Below are 24,510 nucleotides of genomic sequence, written 5' to 3'. Positions count from 1 at the left end.
CTTAGGATTCAATATACATATATATACAATGCGAACAGATGTGCAGGAGCTGCAGATGTATGACTTCGAATGCGATTACTAGTTTGGTGCTCCCTGCAACAGATGAATATGCAATCCTTCGTGGAGGAAATAAAACAACGGAAGCTGCAAGGAATTTTCAATCCGATTTTGTGGCCAGGCCACAGGACACGAGAGAGATACACAGGAAATAATTTGAAGAAATTGATGAGAGGAATCAAGGGGCTTATAGGTGAAAAGAAAAGAAAATTAATCTAGAAATTCAATCTAAAGTCTTTTAATTTTATTAAATTTCTACAAATATTTATGTAAAAGTAATAGTATTATTTCTCTCGGTGCATCTCCATCCTTCAACCAAAAACAAAAACCTTATCTGGCCATCGGAGTGCTCACAGAGAGCATTGAACTCTCCGAAAACCCAAGCTCAAACTCAAACTGAATTTTGGGTTGAACCAAAATTGGGGGGCATGCCTGGCAGCATCTTTTGGGAATTATCGAATGACAAACGCACATATTGCTGCCTATAAATTGAATGATTGAAGACAAGGACAGACTGAATATCCAGCTATACGGAAAGAAAGAGAAAGAGGCGGGGGGAGTCGTGTGCCTGGCCAAGAGCGACAATTAACCAAAAGACAACATATTTTTCAGTTTTCAGTTTTTTGGCCCACAAAAAAACCAAAAAGGAAGGAGGAAAAAGCAAAGTAAAAGAGATAGCAAAAGGTGAAAGGGAAGGACACTGGCAGGATGAAAGAGGATGCCCAACTGCAACTGGATATCCCAGGAGCACGACCACGATGGCCGAGTATCAGATTGCACAACATAACATGTTCATAATGAAGACCAACATCATCATCAGAGTCCTCATCGCCACCAAGCCTTGCAGTTGTGGCTCAAGTATCCTGTGTGTATCTGAGTGTGTGTGTGTGTGTGAGTGTGTTTGAGTGTATTATCCTGTTTTCCTGGAGCTGGAGCTGGAGCTGCCAAGCCAAACGTGCCAAAAACGTTGCACAAGGAGAAACAATTAATTTTGAAATGATTTTAAATCAACTTTTACTCAAAAAGTAAACCTAGAAAAATTTCCTGATTTTAAATACTTATTATACATATAATAAATAAATATATATCTTTAAAAACCATATATTTAATAACAATTATTATCCATATATTTAATAATTTCCTTTCAGTGCCTTAGCCACCTTGGCAAGAGCTCTTTCCGTTTTTTTATTCCCACTCTCCTGCTTATTGTTTCTTGTGTGTTTGCCGAGAGTGTGTCACGAGGAGGAGTGAAAGGAGTGGCTTCCCCGCAGGAGCAATGCACTCGTCCTGGCCCAAAGAAGGAACTGTGGATAAGGATATGGCGAGTGATTCGCCTGCGCTTATGAACATATATGCATTTCGTATGCATGAGGCGAGAAACCTTTAAGTTGTTATGGCTTGGCTTTTTTAGTGACTCCAGTGCATTTGGCTCAATGAAGTTGGAAATGAAAATGAGAGCAAGGAGAAGGACTCTTCTTCTGAATAGATTCCTTGGACAACCCAATGAAGTCAATCACTCAAACTCCCGCACGACAAAAATAAAAAGAAAGCAGACTCCAAATGGACTTTCGGGGTTGATTCCTTTTTGGCTTTTCCAAACCCCAACTTTCCTTTCACTCTCAGACACTTTCAATATTTGCTTCGTCTTGTTGTTGATTTTCTTTTATTTGTAGCAGCCCAAAAAAACGTGAAAAAATGTTCAAATTTTAATGAGAAAATTCCTAAGAAAAACTGCATGTTTAAAGAAAGTCAAGGGAAAAAAAAAGAAAACCCCAGACAAATTGAGCGACACAGGAAATATCCTCTTAGATAGGCCTGTCCAGATATTTTTCATCTCTTTTTTCCCCCTCATTTTTTTCTGTACTGAAGGAAAGGAAACAGTAAGGTGGGAGTGAGTTTGCCCGGCAATTCAAATAGCCAACTTAATGACTGCGCCCGAAGGTCTTTTTAGCTGATTTGTGAAAGTGAAAAAAGCACAGAAAATTACAAAAAAAAAATTTTAAAAACAAATAGGAGGAGGGCCGGAAAGCAACTTAAAGTTCAGCTTAAATAATGAGATATTTGCTTGAGGGATGAGAATACTCAAAGGTGCATTGATCCGCATTCAATGCGAAACTCAAGAATGATATAATTCACCTTCGAAATTTATAGTCACCGTCGAAACTGAATGAGAATGAATCGGATGAAGGGACAGAACCAGCTGTGAATTTTAGCTGAGGAGCAGAAGAAGAATTTCTGATTTCAAAAACTAAAAAAATGAAAAGGCCGCGAAAACATTGTCATTATAAAGTCCGAGGACAAAGGCATAAATATATAAGTACTTGAGTAATTTCATTCTACACTGGACACCAAGAAAAATTTGTAAGGGAAGTACAAGATATTATTAACAATTTAAAAACTGACATATCTGAGTAACCCAAATTTCAGAGTAATATTATATGTATTTTCATTATAAATGGGATCTAAAAAATTTATTTGAATACTGTTTTTAATTGTAACTTTGTAAATAATAAATACAATACTTTATTTTACAATTTTAAAGCTGATATATGATATATCTGTCTTAGTTATTTTTTGGTTTATATTATTTGTGGGCTCATAATAAATAGTTTCCTTACTAATTTATGTAAAGACATATTTTGTTTGTGTTTAAAACTGCTTAAATTTAAAACTCTGTAATGAATAAATACTATTTCTTGGAATTGAGAAGTGTTTTTAATTCCTCAAAATTTGTTGTGAAAATTAGAAACTGATATACATCTGGTTTAATTATTTTCGGATTGATATTATATTTATTATTGTGGTAAAAAATTTTACTCCTAAATTACATTTGTAAAAACATCTATGGCTTAAAAACATTTCAAATCGAAATTTAATACTATTTCTTCGACAATAAAATTGTCTTAAAATCGTATAATATAATCATATAAGAATCCAAATTTCTCTTGGCGATAATGACCCCTCGATAAAACCCCAAACCCAGTGACATAGTGTCCCAGTGGCGCACTGGCAACATGTGAGGCAGTTGGACAATGGAAAACCCTGATAATGATGTTGCGGATGGCGATGATAAAAAGCAAAGGAAGATATAAAACTAAAGCGTCAATTGTCCAGAAGGAAGCAAGAGCGGGAAGAGGGAGCTACGCTATCTTGACTTGTATCTTGTAGATACAACCCGTCCATATTGACATGTCAAACTGTTGCTTGGCTCTGGTCTCGCGGTGAAACTGCGAAATTTACAACTTTATCTATGTGTGCCGTCTGTATTTTTTTTGTTGTTGTATATTTCTTTTATTTTTTTATATTTTTCTGAAGCGGTAGAGCGATCTCTGCGTGCCATTTTCTCGTTTGACGGCCTTTTGTGTGAGTGTGTGCAGCGCTCCTCTCGCTCCTGTCAACCTTAATTGTCCGCTCTCGTTCCCTCTCTTTCGCTCTGAGTATCTTCCCTCTCTTTCCAGGCTCATATATTCTGTTCACATTTTTATTTTTTTTTTGTTTCCTGTTTGCAGTCCGCTGATCGCGAGAGACAGAGAGACACAACGCGGCGAGCAGTCGCTTATTTATTTATCTCTGTCTGTCTGCAGATACAGATACAATATGGTATCTGTATCTGTGTGTGTGTGCTGTCTTTGTTTGCCAGTGTGTGTGCGAGTGTGTGTGTGTGTGTGTGCGATCAAAAGCCGCGTTTGTAACTTGTGAACATCTGCTCCTTTTATTGTTGTTTTCGTTGCCTCGTTTTCGTTATTATCGTTATTTTTATTGTTGTTCTTATTTTATATATATATATGGTAGTTTATGCATTTGTTGTTTTTGTTGGACGTCTGTATTTTTATTTGAAGAAATAATATTATATCGAAGCAATATGGAAGCGTCTTTGTCAATATGGGATATACTCCACAAATACCTTAAGTATTTCGATTGGGTTTTAAGATTTGGCAAACAGGAAAAGGAAAATTGGAACAAGGCCAAGGAAAATGATGATATTATATATAAACAAGACTTTTAAGTGTAGATAAAAATTCTTATAAATCATAAGATAGTATTTCTATCATAAATAAGCGATTTATAGCAATATTTCAAAACATATACCAACATTTAAATAATTATTTCTCAAAGTAATAATAAAAAATTAATGACTTCCTTTTATTATATATTGTCCTCTCCAAAAAATCTTTAAAAATCTATTGCAAAGGATAAATTTAGAATGATATCTAATTATATATTATAGTATATATAGTCCTACTTAAACCCCTCTTCAATTCCTCTTTTACAACATTTTTCAAAATCTCCTTTCCTCTCCAAATAATCTTTATAAAATCCACTGAATTTATATATATTTGTTTCAGAAATGAGAAATATTTTTATCAAATATATAATATGTCATTTTAAATCTCTGTATCAATTAAAACCTTGTAAACTCTTATATATCCCCTTAAAAACTTATGAAATTAAGATGCTCTGTGCAACCCTTCGTGCTCCTATCTATGGTTACTGATCAATTGAAACTCCTTTGTGGTCCTTGGGCCATTGAACTTGTACCAGAACTTCCACTTCACTTGGAAACCAAACCAATCCCGCAGATTTCAGTGACGACATGCAGCGCAATTTGAGATGCGAGAGATGTGAGGTTCGAGGTCCTCTTGTACACACACACATGTGCAACCTGATTTCCTTTCGAAAAGGACACGCTCTGCCTGCGGCAGCGGCATCTTAAGTGATTTCAAAAAAGGAGCTGTGAGTATCTAGAGGATGCGCGGATGTCGGATCACTCAGCGCAGATACTCTCGAGTGCACCTCGTACGCAATGCCGGCACTTAGGCACACACACACTCAAAATGATGCTCCTCTCATTGTAGGTTACTAGTTAAATCGAGGCAGCTGGAGACGATGGTGAGGAGAGGAGACAGGATTGGTAAGAAAGAGCCTGTCTTGGCACTTGGCTGCGGAACATCTGTTGCGCTGACATAAATCCTGAGTGACTGACCGCTGGTGCGAAAGACCGCGAACGTGAACGTGAATGTGGATGCGAATTGCCCGCTGGCTCTCTTTTTTTCTTTCTTTAGAGGAGCTGGAGTAGAAAACCAGTTTCAGAAGATTTCCAGCTGCCCGTTTTGGCACAGTGGTTTCAAGTATTACAAATATCCTTAAGAGATCCAAACTAGGACTTAGAAGAGTCTAGTTAAGAAAAGATTACGAAAGTCGAAGATAACCCGTGATATATTCCAAGTCTTCTTTGATATATCATCGTTTTAAGAAGTAATCATTACATTATTAATTTATAAAAGAGAATTTATAGATTTTTATCAGTAAAAACCCCTTTTTCATTCCACAGTTCCCTCCAATTTCATTGAGTAACTTCTGGCTTGGCTCTGAATGAATCTGTGAGATACTCCACCAGGCCACGCTTTTCGGTGGGAAGTTTCTTGGGACTAACTTATAGTAAATTCTGCAAACTTGAACTCACCTTCTTCTCGGTTAGCTTCTCGCAGCGACGTTGCTTGCAGATCTGATGGCTTTTGTCATTCCTGCAGGGAGCACATTCGCCGCAATTGTCCTTGCGCTGGCATCCCACGCATTCGCCGCAACGCTTGCGTTTCTTCTTCGACTGAAAGAGAGAGCAGGAAGAGGAGTTGTTGTCGTTGGAGTGGTTGTGGTTGTGCGGATGTTGTTGGTGTTGTTGTTGTTGTTGTTGGTTGGGGTGTTGGTGTATGGGGTGGTGGGTGCGTTGGTGGTTGTGGGCGGTAATTGGCGGGGGCAGTGTGGGTGGCGGAAGATGGTGGCGACGACCGTAGTCCTGTTAATCGCAGCGGTTGCCAGTTCGCCCCCGGTTTCGCTCGTTAATTGGGTTGGAGTTGTTGGAAATTATTGGAATAGATCAATAGATATTGCAAAAGGATTGCTCTAAAATTCTCATAGAGCTCAAGGTATTTATAGGATGAATTTGTAGCAGAGACTTTAGTTGTTATTAACTATATTCCTCTATAAAATTCCAACAACCCCACACCTGTGACTGAGACTTAGACACCTACCTGCTTGTCACATCCACTGGCATTGGCATCGTTGCTATCCCCCATTCCTAGAGCACTCAATGGACTCTTAAAGTTGGCCGTGCTGGAGACGGCATCCACTTGGCCAGGATTGCTTGGGTCTACGTCCATGCCGCTGGCCTCGCTCTCGGCACTGGACTCCAACGAATTGGGCCGCTGTTTCCGCCGTTCTTTCTTTCTGGCCTCCAGACGTGCTATTGGAGACTGGAGCAGCTTCTCAGCCTTGACCGGTGTCGTGGTGGTGGGCGTGGGCTGGGTCGTGGTGTGCGGTGTGTGGCTGCCACTGCCACTGCCACTCGCCGCTTGCGGATAGCTGGTGTTGCTATTATTTCCATCATACGACGTTGGTGTGTGCATGCCCATCGGTATGGGATGGTGTCCTGGCTGCTGCTGCTGGGACACATGCTGCAGCGGATGGTGGATCAGGCCACCGCCAACGCCACTGTGGCTGAGATCAAAGTCCTCCTTCTTTAGCAGCATTTCAAAATCGCTGCCACCCGTTACCGCTCCGACTTCCTTTTTCACGCTCAGCGGCGTGAAACCCGGATACAGAGGTATCTCTCCATAAGGATACCCAGCGCTGGTCCTGTGATGATGATGCGGATTGAGGGCATGATGATGGGCAAAGGCATTCGGCGGCGGTGGCGCCGGAAAACTGCCCGCCGATGGTGGCGTAATGCTGGCCTGCAAACTCGAGAGCTGGGTCAAAGGTGAACCCACACTCATCATGCCTGGCGAGCTCACCGAAATGCTGGCCGGCGACATGGCCACCGTTTGCAGGGAGCTCATAGTTGTGGGTCCTGGTGCGGGTCCTGCAATTGCTGCTGCTGCTGCAGGTCCTCCTGGCACTGCTCCCGGCACTGCTCCTATGGGCACTGGCATGGGTGTTCCATCTGGCAGCAGCTCATTAAAGCCATGGAACTGGCTCTGGAACGAGGGCAGCTTAGAGAAGGGTTCAAAGCCACTCTTCATCTGCTGCTGTTGCTGTTGCTGCTGGGGCTGCTGCTGTGGACCATTATCCTTGGACTCCATTTCCCAGGGACGCGTATAGCTGCCGTTTGAATTGGAATTGGAGTTGCTGGTATTTGTATTGTTGGTATTGTTGGCTTGACTTCCTACTGCGGCGGAGGCGGCGGAAAGGGCATTGGCATCAGTGTGCCGCTGCTGCTGCTGCTGCTGCTGGCCAGGATTGCTGGCGGCAACGCTAGCATGGTTATTATTGCTGCCATTGCTGCTGCTGCCCAAGGGGGCTGGAACCGTAGGATTGCTGCTGCTGTCGTTGCTGTTGCTGCTGCTGTTGTTGATGTTGTTGTTGCTGCTGGGATTGGTGTTGGAGCTACTGGTTGTGTTGCCGTTGGTGGCGGCCGCTGGCTGTTGCTGCTGCTGCTGCTGCTGCTGTTGCTGCTGCCTGGCATAGTAGTCCCAACGTTGCTGCTGTTCTTGGGTGTATTGCTGCTGCTGCTGCTGGGAGTGTTGCTGCTGCTGCTGGTGATACTGTTGCTGGTGTTGCTGCTGCTGCTGCTGCTGCTGTTGGTGGTGGTAATGATGTGATGGATGATGGTGATATGGCGTTGTATAGTGCTGACTCAAGCTGCTCAATTGATTCAAATGCGTATTATGCAAACTGGAGACAGTGGCCTCCACCGATGTGGATGTGGCACTGGCTGCTCCGGTTACCAAGTTGCCGACAGTATCTACAGGAACGCCTGTGCTGCTGCTGCTGCTCTGGGCTAATATTGAAGACGCCATTTAAGCACAAACTTAAGCATGGCTATGCAGTGTCCTTCTGTCTCAGATCCTTAGCAATTTGTACTGTGTGAGAGTCGTCGTCGTCGTCCTTAATTGTTTTGTACACTTCTCGGTTCACTACTTATGTTGAGGTAGTTCTTCTATTTAAAATTCTCGTGTTTTTTTTATTTTTTCTGTCTAAATGTCTCGACTTTAATTCGTTTGTATAACTATGTGTATAAGTTGAAGCTACTCTTGTTTATCTTTTGAACTCACTGGCTTTGCTTGTGTGTGTTTCTTTACATACGATTAATGCAAAATTTGATTATTATTTTGTAAAGTGCTTTTATTAAATTGGTATTTTTTACTTGATTTTACTTTGTTCGTTTTTATTTTGCTTTTAAAATTTGTAAGTTTGTTTGTTGGTTGGTTAGAAAACTTGTAAGATTTGTTGGTTTTGGTATTTTGTACTTTATTTTTTTTTGTTTGTAAAACGGCAGCTATGCAAAAATTTGTATTCTTGATATATGATTTTAATTATTTTTTTGTTAATTTGTAGCAGACTTTAATCGTTTTGTTTTGCGGATTTTGTTTTGTTTTTATATTATTAAAAATTCTTGTAAATTTGTAATTTGTAAAATTTGTATTTTGTATGCGTTGTTTGTTTGTTTGTTCTTGTTGTTGTTGGTTTATTAGGTTTATTAATTACTTGCTGTTGATTATTTATTTTGCTCGCTTTTGTATATAAATTGATTAAAGATTTTTTTGTACTCTGGTTTTTGCTTCGTTTCTCAATTGAATTCGCCGTTTTGCTTAATATGTTTTCGGATATAAAAATAGTTGCAGCTTTTTTGTTGAAATAATTTAAGTATTTTTGTTTTTGTATGTCTAGTAAATTGTACTTAAAGTGTAGGCTTAAAAATCTTTGTCTTCCGTTTGTTTGTTTGTTTTGGGTTCTTGGCTTAACAATTAATTAAACATTAGCGCGTTTAATAGTATTAATATTATTTATGTATATATTCTCATATAAGTTTTGTGTGTATTATTATTATTATTAATTCATTTTATGTTTCTTGTTATGCTTTTGTTTTCTTTTGTTGGCTTAGTTGCAAATTTTGATTGTGGGCCGAAAAGGGTTTTCAAGTTTTTTCAAAGTATTTTTCTGTTGTTTTGTATCCTTAGTCCTCAAATCCTTTGACTGAAAGCTGCAAGAGAAAAAGAAATAAAGAAAATTTGGTTAGTTGAATTGAATAAAGAAAGGTGTTTCTGTGAGTTTCTTTTAAACAAATATCCTGGCTAAAAAAGTTTCCCATTCCTTGAAGGCTTTCCTCTGTTCCTGTTTTTTTTTTTAAATTTTTTTTTGTCTGTTCCTTGCTTGCTCAGTTGCTTTAAACATCTACAAACTTCAACACATAATTATGGTCTTTGACTATATAATGAGCGGCCAAGTCAGCGAGGCAGGAAGCGGCAAAAAAACAGAAAATAATAAAAAACGAACAGCAGAAAAAAATGAGCTAAAGGACACTCACTTCTGGCTTTTTATTGCCGCTGTTTTTGTTGTGTTTTTTCTTTTTTTTATGTTTTTTGTTGCTTGTAAGTTATGCTGCCAAGTTGGTTTTGTTGTAGACACACACACACACACTCAGACACACACACAACACACACACTCGCAGCCGCGTATTTCAGTTGCCTTCAACGCCGTTGTCATTTTCTTGCCTTTTTCGCCATTTTTTAGCCCCGCTGTTCTCTTGTATCATTTTTTTATCTTTTTCTTATTTTTTTATTTTATTTTTTTGTGGCACAGGTGTACTTTTGGTTTCTCTTTTTTTTTTTGTCGTTTTCCTCATTTTTGCCGTGCGCGTCCTTTGGCTTTTTGCATTTGGCCAGCGAACCTTTCGTTGCGCTTCAGAAAGTTCATTGGGCTCCGGTCTTTGGGCCTTTTCATCGTCATCATCATCATCATCATCATCCATCATCGTGATGATGATATATCCAGAAAGATAATGGTGTTATATGCACTGAATGTGCCGCAAGCTGCACCAGTTTTCTGGTTTTTGTGAGTGTGTCTGCTTTACAAGGAAAGTTGCATAAATGCAGGGCTCTTGAGGTGTTAAAGTGAGTGTAAATTTGTTATTGATAGGCCATGTAAGGTTTAAGGATTGTGAAGGAAGGTAAGGGTTTAAAGGAATATTTTTTAAGAAAAATATACAAAATATATACAATATTTCTATGATAACTTAAAATTTTAGAAAAAGACCTAGCATATATTATTATATGAATTGAATCAAAACATTAAAGGCATTTTTTTTATAGGCTAAGTTAAGGTTTAGGGAAGGAAAAGGAAACTTTTTAAAATATTTTTTATAATTCTATTCTGAATTCAAGATTTTTTTATAAATAAAATTTCTGTGTTATTAATGATATTGATTTATTTGAATATATATTTTTTAATTCATTCATAAATTGATTTTTATAAAAATTTTAATGACAAAATTTTAAGTTTCACGGACTTATTAAACCACTTAAATATCCCGCAATTAAATATATTAACTCTTGACTGATTGTTTTCGTAAAAACCTTAATTTATTAACAGATATAATTATTAAAATAAATTTGCTTGCTAAAAAAATAAATTCATATATTAAATCTATGTTTTCATTACTTTTTTCCCTCAATAAAATAATTGTTATTAACTTCCCCTTAAAACGCTTTTCTTATAAATAGTTTTATCACTGTTTAAATAGTATAATTTCACCATAAATTTGGCTCATGGTCATTGGTTGCAACGAGTATAATTGTGCCTGGAAATTCCCACCCATTTAAGTCACAACCTTCAGGATTTCCCACACCCACAAGAATGAAATTTGCTTTAGTTTTTTATATCTTCTGAACAATTCCACCCTCGAGCCTTGGAAACGGACAAACTTTTCGCCCGATTTCGGTTGACAACTTGCAACAGCAGCAGCAGCAACATCAGCAGCAGCAACAACAGCAACATCAGCAGCAGCAGCAACAGCAGCAGCAACACCAGCAACATCGAATCATCTTCGCGTGGCATTGCTCGGGGTGAGCTCTTCCTTGCCATGAGCTCCTCCTTGGGTTCCTTGAGGTTCGGTTCCCGGGCTTATTCTGCACATTGTTGCAGAACGACAATTAAAGTCTGATTATTTTGTCGACTGCAATTTGCGTGCTGCAATTGCCTTCACTCTCTCCTTCTCTGCCTTTTGCATTAGTTCTTCATTTTTGCTTTTGCTTTGTTGCAAGTTGCAGTGCCGTCAATAAAAAACGGTAAAAGGCCAACGGCCAACCGAGGCACAGAAAAAAACAGAGAAAAAGAGAACCTGCAGCGGAAAAAAATAATAATAAAAAACGAAGAAGAAACACAAAATGTTGCAGCTGCCACAATTTGCTGCACTTTCCGTTTTATGCGATTCCGTTTCGCGTTTCCACTTCTTCTGCTGCTGCTGCTGGCCTTTCATCCTGTCCTGTTCTGCAGCTGTAACTGCGTTTCCCCTCCAACGTCATCTTCAGCCTCGTCCTCGTCCTCGTCCTCTCCTTCCTCTTTCTTTTTCCTGGGAGAGTTACGCTTCTTACGCTTGACATGGCGCGATAAAGATCCCGATTCCGTACCCGATCCCCATTTACCACTCGCGATTTGACCGAAATTGGGCCAAAGAGTTGGGAATAAAATAATGGCAACATCTGCAGGCTGCAATTAGCGCTTCCTTTTCCTTGACCCAAGACAAATCGGGAATGCACCGCTAAAGTTGCATTATCATATCATATATGGGTTTGTTTAATATATAATATTATTTATTGCAAGACAGTTAGCACTAGAACTTTAGCTGAAACTGAAACCTTACATATTAATAAGCCTGTATCCTAAATTTCAGATCATTTCTATAGGTAGTTATTAAGATATAGATTTTTAAAGTTCCTGAGTCAAAAAAACAATGAAATTAAATTATTCTTATGACTAGAAACCTTTTTTCTTGGTTTCAATTGAGAAAGTTATTACAATTAATAAGATTCGTTACCTATAGATTTATTTTAATGAAAAATATTAATCATATTCTTCATTAAAATAAATTTAAAGCCAGGAAGATTTAAAATTTTCTCACTGTTTAATACCGTTTCTCTGAGAGATGGACACTTCCTTCTCCGGAGCCTCGTTTCCGTTAACCCCTTTTTAGTGATATAACACCAAAAAGTTATATAAATTATTTAACCAACCTTTTCCCGCCAATCACATTTCAAAATCCTTATCTTATCCAACCTTATCTGGTTGAAGCTCTTAAACGAAGTTTCAATGTTATGCATGGTTTTTTCTATTTCCAACTGCCCCAGTATTCCAGTGTGTCTGTGTGTGTTCAAATAAAATAAAAAACATACGGAACCATAAAATAAATAAAAATGTTGGAAACCAGGAACAATGACCGCAATTCACTTAAAATTTCTTGTTTGCTGCTTACGCTTACGCTAAATACAGCACATTTTTGCAACATGTACGTACAATGTACATACAACATTCTTTATTTTTCGCATTTTGAGTTTTTTTGCAAATTAAACACGCAGCCCAGACTATATATGTACTATATATGATGTGACTGAACAATGCGTCATTTTTGGAGAGAGAACAAAGTTGCTGTCGAGGAATGAAAATGGTAGCAAATGGTAGCAGCAGCTCCATAGAGCAGACGGCATAGAATCTAGGTGACTGCGAGGGCTGTTTTTCTTTTTGGGTGTAAATGGCTCTATGTATATATAATATATATATAGTCAGGAGTAGGGAGAAAAACCGAGCTCGGCAGTTGCATGTGCGAAAAGCGGAGAAACAACAGAAACAAGAGCAGAAATCTGGCACAGGATCAAGGGGTCTCAGGTGTTTTCCGAGGGAACAACCAAACCATCTACCTGTGCGCTGTTTGACTTTGTATTTGTTTGAACTCCAGCCAGGGAAATAAGGAGAGAGAGGGAGTCCGGAAAATGGTAGAGAAAAGTGGAAAATATGAATGAAATTTAAGAGCAAGTCTATGGAATAACAGATGTCCTGGTTAGGTGTATATTTTCCAAGTTAAATATGCTAAAAGCTGATGTATTTAAACTTATTTGTTAACCACATCAAACTTGGAGAAATGTAATTTTCTTTTTATATATTTTAGCAATTTTAAAAAGTCCAGAAAACTCTTAGAATTTCCGATACCCTATAACCCACGGCTAGTGTTCTGATAGCAAGTGCAGCCAACGATTGTTGAGCTGTGGAGCATGTTCTGCAGAATCCTGCTGGCATCCTGCAGGAACCTCTCCTTTTACCCACCCAACTGTCTGTCAAGCTGACGCTCCATTTGTGCAAATGAAGGGGCACAGCATCCTTACTCCTGGCCCCAACTCATCCTTTCCCCCAACTCCTTCACTTCAATGTAATATTTTAATACTTTATCTGAACATTCTGCGCTTGTTTACAACTTTTGCTACTTTCATATATGAAAATAAGTTCAAAAACAGTTGGACTAAATATTTATTAACATTTTTTTCCCTTGCATTTAATGCAACTATTTTGGGTGCATAATAAGTTTGCATATTTATGCATGTTTTACAATTGCCAAATGTTCAACTGCTTCTGCTGCCAAGTTAATGAATAAAATTCCTGTTTTGATGGGGTGGAATCATTTTGTTGGCTAAAATTACATGAGGAAGCCCTGCAAACCGGTTAGTGTATGTGTTTGTGGGGGGAAAAGATACTTTTATTTTATGTTAATACTTTGAACTTGCCGGCTGAAATTGCATTTCTTGTGAAGGTGGTTGAAGGCACTTGATCAAATTGATATTTCCATGGGTTTTGTAAGAAAGTGTTTTCTCGAAGACACCTGATAACCTGGTTAAGTAAAGTGGAACAAAAGTAGGGTTGAAGAAAATTTACGGTAGAGTTTTAAGGGAAATTCAGGACATTATGAAAAAGAATTTGCAATAGTAAACGTATTTATTCACTGTTAAAATTTAAATTCAGTCAGCAAGAAGTTCCAAAGCCAAGGTTTGTAGTTCGAAATTTGATGCGAAAATTAGAATATTAAATCGATCATAACTAAGTCAAAAATGCATTAATTTTAAATCGGAAAGCAGTTTTAAGTTAATTTTTATTAGGTTAAAAAATCTGCATACTATATTTAAAATGTAAAAAAATTAAAATTTTTTGTCAATTTTAACGATGTAATGAAATTTTGGCGAAATTTTGAAAAAAAAATTTTTTTGTCCGGAGTAATCTAGATCGACGCAGTTTTTTGTGCTGATCAAGAATATATATGGTTTATAGGGTCGGAAATGACTCCTTCGATGTGTTTTAAGCTTCTGACTGAAATGAGAATCCCTGTTTTGGGTATAAAAAATAAATGGGAACAGTCATTTTGAAGTCCAAATATTAATACTCTTGTATCGTTTAGAAATGTTTTATCTTTTCCCTATGTATTCTATTGTTCTATTATTCATTATTGTATTTAAATATAGTATTTTGTAATGCAGAATTATTTTCTAGATAAATTCAAACAAAAAACTAATATAATTGGAATGGATTTTTATTGGTATTTTTAAATATGAAAAATTTTAAGATAATTCAGATTTTAAAAAACTCATTACTCAGCCAAAAATGCCTGTAACTCAATTCGGAAAGCTGTTCTGTGCTAGTTTTTATTAGATTTGCAAATCTGCATACTAAATTAAAAAATTAAATTGTTTGCCAATTTTTGCAAATTTTAAGTCAAATTTTTTATCAAATTTTAAAATTTTGAAAAAATTAAAATTTTATTTTTTTTTTTCAGATACGGCTAGATCCATTCGCTTGTTTATGCTGATTAAGAATATATATGACTTATAGGGTCGGAAGTGATTCCTTCACTTAGTTTAAGCTTCTGACTAAAATTATAATACCCAGCAAATGTATGTATTTATTTTAAGGAACTACTTTAACTTTGTAGTATATTTTATAAATGCACTTTCTAATTTACTTAATTATTTCTTATTTGCATTATTTCATTCATGTTTAATATCTTTTTTAAATACTCTTTCTTTCTACCATTAATTCGCTCCATATCTGCTTTCTGTTGTGTGTGTGTCACGTGTAAATTGAGTTGTGCCAAAGGTTGGTGGGTGTGGCATCTAGGGGTCTGTGGAGCCAAGGGTTTTCTGGGCTTTTGAGGGGGCAGCAGCAGGTGTGGATGAAATGAAACGTGCTATGCGGCACAATGAAGCCATGCAAGGAGCCGAGTGCCAAGTGAGTTGTATGGAGCTGGAAGTGGAAGTGGCAGGCCTGCCTGTGTGCCTCTGCATACCCAGCTGAGTATTAACCGTGTATGATGATGACTACGGTTGAATGTACGGAGAAGGATATACCTCCACACACACCCACACACACACAAGGTAGGGTACTTAGTTCCCAGCCCACTTTCGCTTCCCCGTGAGTGTGTGTTGAGATTTACGAGTTTGTCATTTGCCTCGCATGCTTTCAAAGTCACGCACGTTACTGTTAACGAGGCGGGAACCGTTTTGGGGGGGCTTGTTGTTTATTTTTTCTCTAGGTCAAAGCCTTAATTTTGCCTGTCCTTTACCTTACTCCTACTTGTAGATATTTCTTCTCTCTTTCTCGTTTTTCGGCTTGTATTTCATGAATGAAAATGGTCGGCGAAAATGTAAACAACGAAACAAAAAAACCCATGAGCATTCTGTGTTTAGTTCCTTGGTTAAATATAGAATGTATCTGCTAAATTCATTGGGGGTAAAAGGCCGCCGCTGCCGCAGCTACTGTAAATGCTGCTAAAGTCATAAAATTGCAGGCAAGGCGTCCGTCGACAAATTGCATCCAGCAGATACAGCTGCAGCCATGCATCAGCCCAAGATCCACAGATACAAAGATACATTTAGCTGGTCGCCGTTGAACTTGAACTTCTTACGGCCGGCCTGCGCCTCAATTTGTTTGGTCTTATTATTTATCTTTCTTTAAATTCTCTCTCACTCTCTTTATTGCCATGTCAAGGCAGCGCCAAGGAGTGGGCTGTACACTGGGCAAAAAAGGTGGTTAAGAAACGTGAAACCTCCTAGTATTTATAATAAAAATATCAAAGTTAGTAAAGAAATTTACAAATTTAAACTCCTTCACTTAATTTTATCTATATTTTTTGGTGAAAATCCTTGTATTTTGCTTATTTCTCTCTCTGCATCCCTTGTATATATGTATCTGTATCTGGCGGCCTCCCTTTTAGGTTCTTTTCTTTTCGCTTTCTGTTGTGCTTTGCTTTCTTTTCCTTTTGCTTGTTGTGTTGTGTTTTATTTTTTTGAGCTTCTGTTTCTGTTCCGAGCGCGCCAAAAAAGTATCTTGAAGATGTGCACTCGTGTTGCTGCCTTTGGCGTACGCACGTTACTGTTAGTTACGAGTATCTGAAGCCTGTCTCTGTCTCTCTGCGACTGTATCTCTGTATCTTTGTATCCGTATCTGGTGGCCTTAGCTTTATGTCGCTGCTGCTGCTGCTGCTGTTTTCATTTGGCGGCACGTTTTCAGGGCCTGGGAATGGCATAACTCAACTCTTCAGATCCAGAACTTTGGCTCCCCGCTCCCGCTGCTTTTTAATTTAAGTTGTTTTGCGGCAACAGAACGCGAAATGTATCTAGCAGTTCGAAGCTTCTGACAGCAACAGTTTGCGTTGTTTTTGCCTTCTGTTGTCATTACTCATTTCGTGAAATGTGAAATGGACATGGAGAAAAACTAACTTACTTGAGATACATTTTCGAAAGCTTATAGATTTAGGTTTTGCGGAAGATATGTGTTCTATAAATGTAATACAAATATAAGCTAAAAGTATCGTTAAAGAGATCTTATGAAGGAAACTTGGGATAAATATTTATAAAGGTAACCTAAGGTAACCTCTTTCTCTTATAGCAAAAATCCAAGTAAACTATTAATTAATTTCTATTTAAAAAACCTCTGAATTAAATCCCTTAAATCCTTCAAAATAATCCCAATTTTCTTGCAGTGCCACAGAACCAAAAAAAAAGAAAGATGAGCAAAAGTTTTTGTCTTGTGGCATTGGTTTACTTATGCGTCAACTTTATTGTTTTATTTCTGTTTGTTTGGCCTGCACTTCGCCCATCAATTGGCGCACAAGTAAAGCTGCTTAGCTGCCGAAATTGCCCGTTTAGATGTCTTTCGAGATTTTCACCGGGGGCTCCCCTTTTGAGCCTGCACTTATTGTAATTTGATCCTCGGATGACCAATAACGAAACGAATCACAGTGCCCAGGCAAATAGCAACAAATGTTATCTCCTTGTTTACGTGTTTATGTTCTTTAAAGTGTTTCCTGTGGGCCCAAATAAAAACAATAATATAATGCAAATTGCAATTGGAACTTTTGTTTTGTCTTGAAAGCTGCCTGAGGTGTGTTGAATCGAGGGAAATGTCTTAGATTTACTTATGTGGAGTTGATAGGGTCATCTTTTTGTTTATGTAATTAAAATAATTTTAGAATGTTTATGATAAAAGTAAAATCGTTGGGCATGTTTTTTTTATCAGTTGTTATTGTATTTCTGCTTTTTTTTGTATATTTTTTAACAACCTTTTATACTGTATGTAATTTAGTAAAGAAATTTTTGAAGCTAAACATATATTTTTACATTTTAAATTGATTGAAATTTAGAACTTATTTATAAGTGTTACAACGTCGTTCTTGTCAATCTTTCTAGGTTTCAATTATTACTAAAAGAAACCTAAATAATTTATATCTTTTGTATCTTATTCATGATTTTGTTAGTTATTTATTTAATGTTTCAAAAGGAGTCTTGTTTAAAATCCTACTTTAAACTTTTATATATAACATCATAGAAAACGATATACTTTTTCAAATATTATTATTATTCACAATTAGTGCTCTCATTGTTTAATTTAATTGTAGATCTCTTCTTTTCTTTCCTAGTTTTGTATTAATTATTTTTTAAAAAATCCCCTCACAAACCTTTGTTGTTAATCCATTATCCTTTTTGCTCTCCTTGAGCTCAACTGCCTGTGGAAAATGCTGAGGCTGAATATTTCTGGCTATTGGAAATGCTGGCCAGTAGTTTCCATATCCAGGCGAAGAAAAACCGTTACCGTTGGAAAAGCCGCGAAAAACCGCACGAAATCGAAAGTAGACAATAACAAGCCGCGTCGCGAATTAACGAAACGAAAGGGGGAACGGAAATTTAAAGAAAACTCGAAACTCGAAACTGGATTTTCCGAACCGAGATTAAAATTGCAAATTGAAATCGAAACTTAGAACTCTGGCAGATGCAACATCTGCGTTAAATCTCGTTTTTATATAATTATTTTGTTGTGGTTTTCGATCTTGTTTACACTGGTCACATTTGGTAGATATTATTATTAAGCGAAACTGGGACAAGTTAGTTGTGCGAGTCCTTGAACTCTCTCTTGTTGATCACATCCGTGGAAAGTGTGTGTTGATTTGCAAATGGAAATTAAACGATTGTGCTAAATAGTTAGTTAGTTTAGTTAAGCTAACTGAAAGACGCGCTCAGCAGTCGCACTCTTCGCACTCTCGCACTCGCCACTCAGCGCTCGAACATTTTATTTAGCGACGGCAGCGGTGCAAAGTTTTTGTTCGTAGGAAACTTTTCACCCGAAGGATACACAACAACTGACGACGGGCGGCGAGCGGCAACAAACCAACCCCGATGGACGCCGCACACAGCCGCATGCAACATCGAACTCGGGCGAACGTGTTTGCAGGCACAACATGTTGTCAGTCAGGCGGGGTGGATTTGCCATTAATATTTATTTAAATATTATTAAATTAGTAAGGATTTTAGAAAGGGAAGTAAATTTATTTTAATGTTCTAAGGATTTTAATTTGAAGACTTTAGAATTATGAAATGAAAACGTAATATATATAATTGTGTACTATTTAAACAAGAGGTTTTAAATAGTTAAAATATACCCAAAAATTTTTAGTGTTTTAATCATAAAAGTATATTTAATTTTAAAATAAAAACAGTCAACTTTGGATATAGCCACCCAATCCTTAATCAATATTCTTTAAATATATGCTTCTTAACTTCAAACGCTATACCCTATTTATTTACTATTTAAGTCAACATTGGCCTTCTTTTTTTGCTTCTAACTATTTAGTTTTACTTCCCATTTATTAAATTTAATTAACTAAATTTAACAGATATTACCCTAATCACCCTGTTGTTCGATCTCTTGCTTCTTTGGTTGCTTTGCAATCTGCGATCGATTCATCGAACCTGGCTTGTTGCTGCCCAGCTGCTGTTTGATGTTGCGGTTGCAGCCTTTGGCACGAATGTCCTGGCGCAACACACACACACACTTGGACATGCACAGCTGCATGTCCTCTCTCTTTCATTAACAAACACAAATGCAAGGAGCTAGAGACACGGATACGGCCATGCGGCGTTTGAAGTGCGCTTTTGTTGCTGTTGCTTCTCCGGTTGTAGTTGTTGCTTCTGCTGCTGATGTTGTTGCTGCTGCTGCTGCTGCGTCGCTGTACAGTTGTTGTTCCAATTAAAAAAATTTTTCCCTAGTTTCGCGCTCACAATGCGAACTTGCAATCTAAGTGCACTGAGAGGTTAATAAGGAAAAATTCATATCAAATAAAGGATTTCCAGGAGTTGCAGGATTTTAAAAATTTGTTTCTGATATAAAAATTATATTTTCAAAAAAAATGTTTTATAAATTTTTATATTAAGAGGAGTGTGCATTGTTAAGAATTTTATTCGGAAAAGGTTTTACCATATAATGTAGACATTTTATAAAGGAAATTTTAGGAGTCATTGAAGATAACATAAAATTATAAATAAAATACTATATTAATAATATTATTATAATATTATAAATATTATAAATTATATATTACCATATATTAATTTCATTTTATAAAATGAAATGGGATGTTTAAGGATGCCAAGGAACCCTGCAAGATAATTCAAAAGAAACAGATATTCCTTGGATGTACATTTTTTTTTTGCAATTTAAATTATAAAAATCTTTTTAGCTTAAATATTTTTGCAAGTGTTTCGGATATTTTCTGGTTGCTTTATTTTTTTTCCTCAACGGTTGCTGTTGCTGCGGTGCTGTTGCTTTTGCCACTGCTGCTGCTGCTGCTGCTGCTCCTTCCTGCTCCTGCTCCTGCTCCTGCTCCTGCTCCTGCTCGATGCTGCTGCTGTGCTCGTTTTTATTTCGTTGCTGGACGCAGGACATGCAGCAGGACCTTGTGGCTGTGTTTCAGTGGGAGGTTGGGTGAGTGTGCCATATATCCTGGCATTGCACTGGCTGCTGCTGTTGCGGGTTTTTGGTACAATTTGCCTTCTATGTTTTCTCCTACCCCAAAGGAGGAGGGTGGAACGTTGCTGTTGGCTCTCTCTCTATATGTCAGTTGATTTCATTTCACTTTTTTTCTTTGCGGGCCTTTTGCAACCTCGTTTCATGCCAACTATTAGTCGAGTATCCTTTTTTTTTGTTGTTTTATTCCTGTGCCCCGGCATTGTTCAAGCGGCGCGCTTTGCACGTGGATGCGGGAAAAATGGCAAAAATCCTTAGCGGAAAATGGAAAACCTTGACGGGTTGCATTGTTGCCTGGCGCTGACAGAAAAAAATAACAAAACAATAAGAGAAATACGCGCGCTATTTGCGTTTTGCGTAATGGAAATACATCCAGCCATCCATCGTGGGCTATGAAAAACAAACCCCTATCCCTTTAGGCAAGACACTGACCTGTCCCATTCGTGCAGAAAAAAATCCCAGGAAACTATGAGCTCCAGGCAGGACCAGGACCATCTGTAGAACTTAAATCGAATTTCTGAATGGTTTTAAGTTCGCGATCCATGGTCCTAGATACTTGAAAGCTGGCATCCGCCAAGTCTATCTTCTTCGCAGGAAACTCAAACTCACTTTACTGCGATTTCTCGTGTGCATTTTGGTATTTTTATTTTACTTTTTCACTTCTCTGTCTCTTTCAGTATCCTTGCTTATTCGCTTTCTGCGTGTCCTTTGTGGGGACAGCAAAGGACATTCACATTGCAAGCAGCCACAATACAAAAGAAGAACGGCAAAGGAAACCAGAAATGTATCTGACAGTTGGTGCTGTTAAAGTATTTGAAAAATGAATAAAATAAAATAAAAAAACAAAAAAATAGCAACTAAATGACTAGAAATACAGTAAGAAATTTAATAATATGAATATTTTAATTGTTATTTATAAACGTAATACAAGAGAGAGAGGAGGGAAATTTAAAAAGAATTTAATTAAATTATTGATATCACATTACTTACCTTTTTCAATAGCTAGGACCTTGAGAAATACGGTATAAATTGTTATATATTATTTATTTATTTCTTCCTTAATGATCAAGTTACAGTTTCATTACCATTTTTTTTTTAAATACTATGTAAAATTAGTATCCTATTGTGAGTATACAAATTTAATTCAATTTATCACATTTAATTCCTTAAAACTACTTCTTAAAGTTAGTTGAAACTGTTAAACCTAAACCCCACTTTCTTAATATATAACCATATATTTTCGTTGAGTGTAAACCAACTCTCCGATCGATTAAATATACCCCTGCCCATTAAAATCAGAGCTCCTCTCCAAGGGCAAGGAGCTGCAAGAGAGGAAAGTAAAAATCTGGCGCTGAAGTTGAATGCACCAATGGTGTAGATGCAACGCAGCACAGAAAGCAGGCAAGGACCAAGGTATCCTGCGGATGCTTCTTCTTCGCATTGACTTTAATTTATTTCATTCCGCTTAAGATCTGCCAGTTGGCAGCTTCTTTCTTAGTAGTATCTGCAGCCGAGAAGTATCTACGCATCCGAGTATCTTTCGGCATCGAGTATCCGAGCATCCGAGTATCTGCGTATCTGAAAGCGGCAAATGCACGTAATACGAGTAAAGCAAGCCAAATGCATTAACAGCAACAACAAGCTGCTAAGCACGCACACACAGCGTGCGAAAAAGAGAGGTGTATAGCCATGCACTGAGAGAAATGTAATATTTATTGGGAACTTTATATATTTTGTAGAGAAAGATATCCTTAAAAATATTAAAAGTCGAATCGTAAATTGAGCATAACTCGGTCAAAAAGGCATTAAATTCAATTCGGAAAACTGTTCTGTGTTAGTTTTTATTAGGTTTAAAAATCTGCATACTTAATTTTAGATATTAAAAAATTACAAATTTTATATATTTTTGAAAAATTGTAATGAGGGGTTACCCCTTATAAAATTTTTAAAATATGAAAAAATTTTGAAAAATTTTATATTTTTTACCGGACTTGGCTAAATCGATTCGCCTTTGGATGCTGATCAATAACACATGTATATAATTTATAGGGTCGGAAATGACCGCTTCACTAAGTTTTCGATATCATACTGAAATAATAATATCCTTTACTTATTAATTTATTATTCCAAATTTTACTATTAAATAACAAACCAGTGCATAAATAAATAATTAAAAATTCTTCTCAGTGCAGAATGAGAGGGATAGAGAGACCAATATACTCACATATTTATATATTTGTGCCATTACAGCCCTCATCGTTGTTGTACGAGTTTTGAGTTTTCCGAAATCATGAAAGGAGCAGATGTTAAATTTTTATACACAACGCAGCGCTGCTGCTGCATTGTGTGTGTGTGTGTGTGTGTGTTTGCTGTGTGGCTGTTCTTGTTGTTGTTTTTGTGTGCCTCATTCTGCAGCATGAAGCAGGCCATCTCTTTCACATCTCTCAGTTGTCAGGCAGCCCTCTCTTTCTATTTGTTGGACTTGGCAGAAAATTTCAGCTGCTCGATTTTTACGGGGGTTTTTCGGGGGGTTTCAAGGTGGAGAGAGAGAGAGAGAGAGAGAGGTCAGCAGGGGGCTAAGCAGGGAAGGAGAAGGGGGATCGGCAACTGGACATTGACCGTCCTTAGAGGAGCCTGTGAATAGTTGTTGTAACCTAAAAAGTTAAAGGTTTCCCCAGGCGGGATGCTGATTTTTTAAAGCCCGTCGAAAGTGGCAAAAAAATATAATTTATATAAATTTATCTGTTAAATAATATAAAAAGAATTTTTTGTATTAAATTTAGCTGGTTTAATTTGAGGTATTTTTAAAAGAAAATGTTTGAGATATCTGATTTATTCGTATTTAAAAATTTTTAACGTTTCTTTGATTTTTGCAATTCAATAGTCTTTATTGTTGTTAATTAATGTTATATTTATTAATATAGTTAAGTTAAGGTAATTTAAATATTTAATTTACTATTTTATCTACTAACATTTCTTACTTTTATATCTCTGAATCCTTTTCCAAACCTCGTTTCGTAACTGTTCCTTATTATTATTGCCTTTCAGGACTTTAATTTTAATTGCAACAATTTCTCTTTCTCCTTCTTATTTCCCTTTCCCTCCCTTTCCCTTGTTTTGTTATTTTTTCTGATTTCTGTTTTGTGACGGCATTCTTACCTGATTTGTCAATGCCTTTTTACCTGGTTCCTCGACTGCGTATTGGAACAATAGTTTTCCATTTCGTGATGCTAATCATTGCTAAAACTCTGCACAATACACCAAGTCCCCTCTCACTCTCTCTCTCTCTCTCTTTTTGCTCGATCTCTCTCACTCTCTTTCCCTCTTAAATATATATCCTTCGCCAGGACAAATTAACCCTCGACAGAGTCACGGGGTGTGAGATGAGTCTCAATAGAGCTCAGTGGGTGGGTTTCAGGATTCCGTCCCACTGTGCCAGTTTGAATCGCTGGCAGCTGAATTTCCACAACAGGTACAAAGCACAGGACATCACAGGACACAGGACACAGAACGTGAGCGAGAGGCTCTTGCTCCTTCGGCTTAATTGAGATTTTCGGCCAATGCTAACTCGAACTTCGAACTCTGACTTATCAATACATTTGTTATTTCTTTGCTTAGTTATGCAATGCGGTGAAATATTGCACAACCTGGCAGCAAATGTTCTCTATTTATTTATCATCTCACCTGGGATATGATATATATACATCAGAATATTGCTTATGATATAACCAAAGCTAAATTATGGAACAACCTGAATTTCACGTGGCTTTTCCTTCGAAATGGGAAAATAGCCAAGCTATATTTATTTACGAGGTGCACTTATTAAAGAGCAAGTTAAATGTGTGAGGGTGGAGCTAGCCAGTGACCCCTATCCAATTGATTTTATCCTTATATATTTTAAAAAGTAGAACATATTAAAGAAATTGGATAGGATATATCTTCAAGAGACTGAGCGGTCTTTAAGACCAAAAAGAAGAGGTTAAATATTTAGCTCTTAAGAGCAAAGTTTACTTACTATGCTTATGAATAATTTTTGTATCTACTTAGGGGATCTGTTTTTAAAGGAAAATTATTTTCTAAAATATTTTCTACATAAAGTCCATAAATTTATATTTAAAATTTAACTACATTTAAATCTTGGAATTAACCAAAAATGTATTCCATAAATCCCAGAACTTCCGCTTCTCCAAAATCTATAAAAACCATAATTATTTTGTAATTCAGTGTCCTCCAGCTGTGCCTGTTCCTATATCCTGTCACCAATTGCGGCCATCTGGAGTTGTTTTTAGTGCCACACAAATATACATACATATGCCAGGGCATACATCATCGGGTTATATAGCA

General features: G+C 37.2%; 1 protein-coding gene across 8 annotated transcripts in view; it reads right to left on the bottom strand.

Moving 5' to 3' along the window:
• The window catches only part of Tet (Ten-Eleven Translocation (TET) family protein), a 118,237-nt gene extending 108,747 nt beyond the window's left edge, over positions 1 to 9,490 (bottom strand). For 4 of the 8 annotated variants that reach the window (XM_086829541.1, XM_086829542.1, XM_086829543.1 and 1 more), the window contains exons 1-2: positions 6,087 to 9,490; positions 5,522 to 5,851 (exon numbers count right to left, since the gene is read on the bottom strand). In XM_086829541.1, the coding sequence (XP_086685667.1) occupies positions 5,522 to 5,851; positions 6,087 to 7,853 (2,097 nt within the window). In that variant the 5' untranslated portion in view covers positions 7,854 to 9,490. The remainder of the gene's footprint in view (positions 1 to 5,521; positions 5,852 to 6,086) is intronic. The other 4 variants (XM_086829544.1, XM_086829545.1, XM_086829546.1 and 1 more) reach the window with 1 other exon arrangement.
• Between the last annotated feature and the right edge of the window lie 15,020 nt (positions 9,491 to 24,510).

Source organism: Drosophila serrata, unplaced genomic scaffold (assembly GCF_035046125.1).
Source record: "Drosophila serrata isolate PLE 108 unplaced genomic scaffold, ASM3504612v1 contig_217, whole genome shotgun sequence".
NCBI classification, from domain to species: domain Eukaryota; kingdom Metazoa; phylum Arthropoda; class Insecta; order Diptera; family Drosophilidae; genus Drosophila; species Drosophila serrata.
Note: the sequence above shows the minus strand (reverse complement) of the source record. Positions and strands in the feature narration are given on the sequence as shown.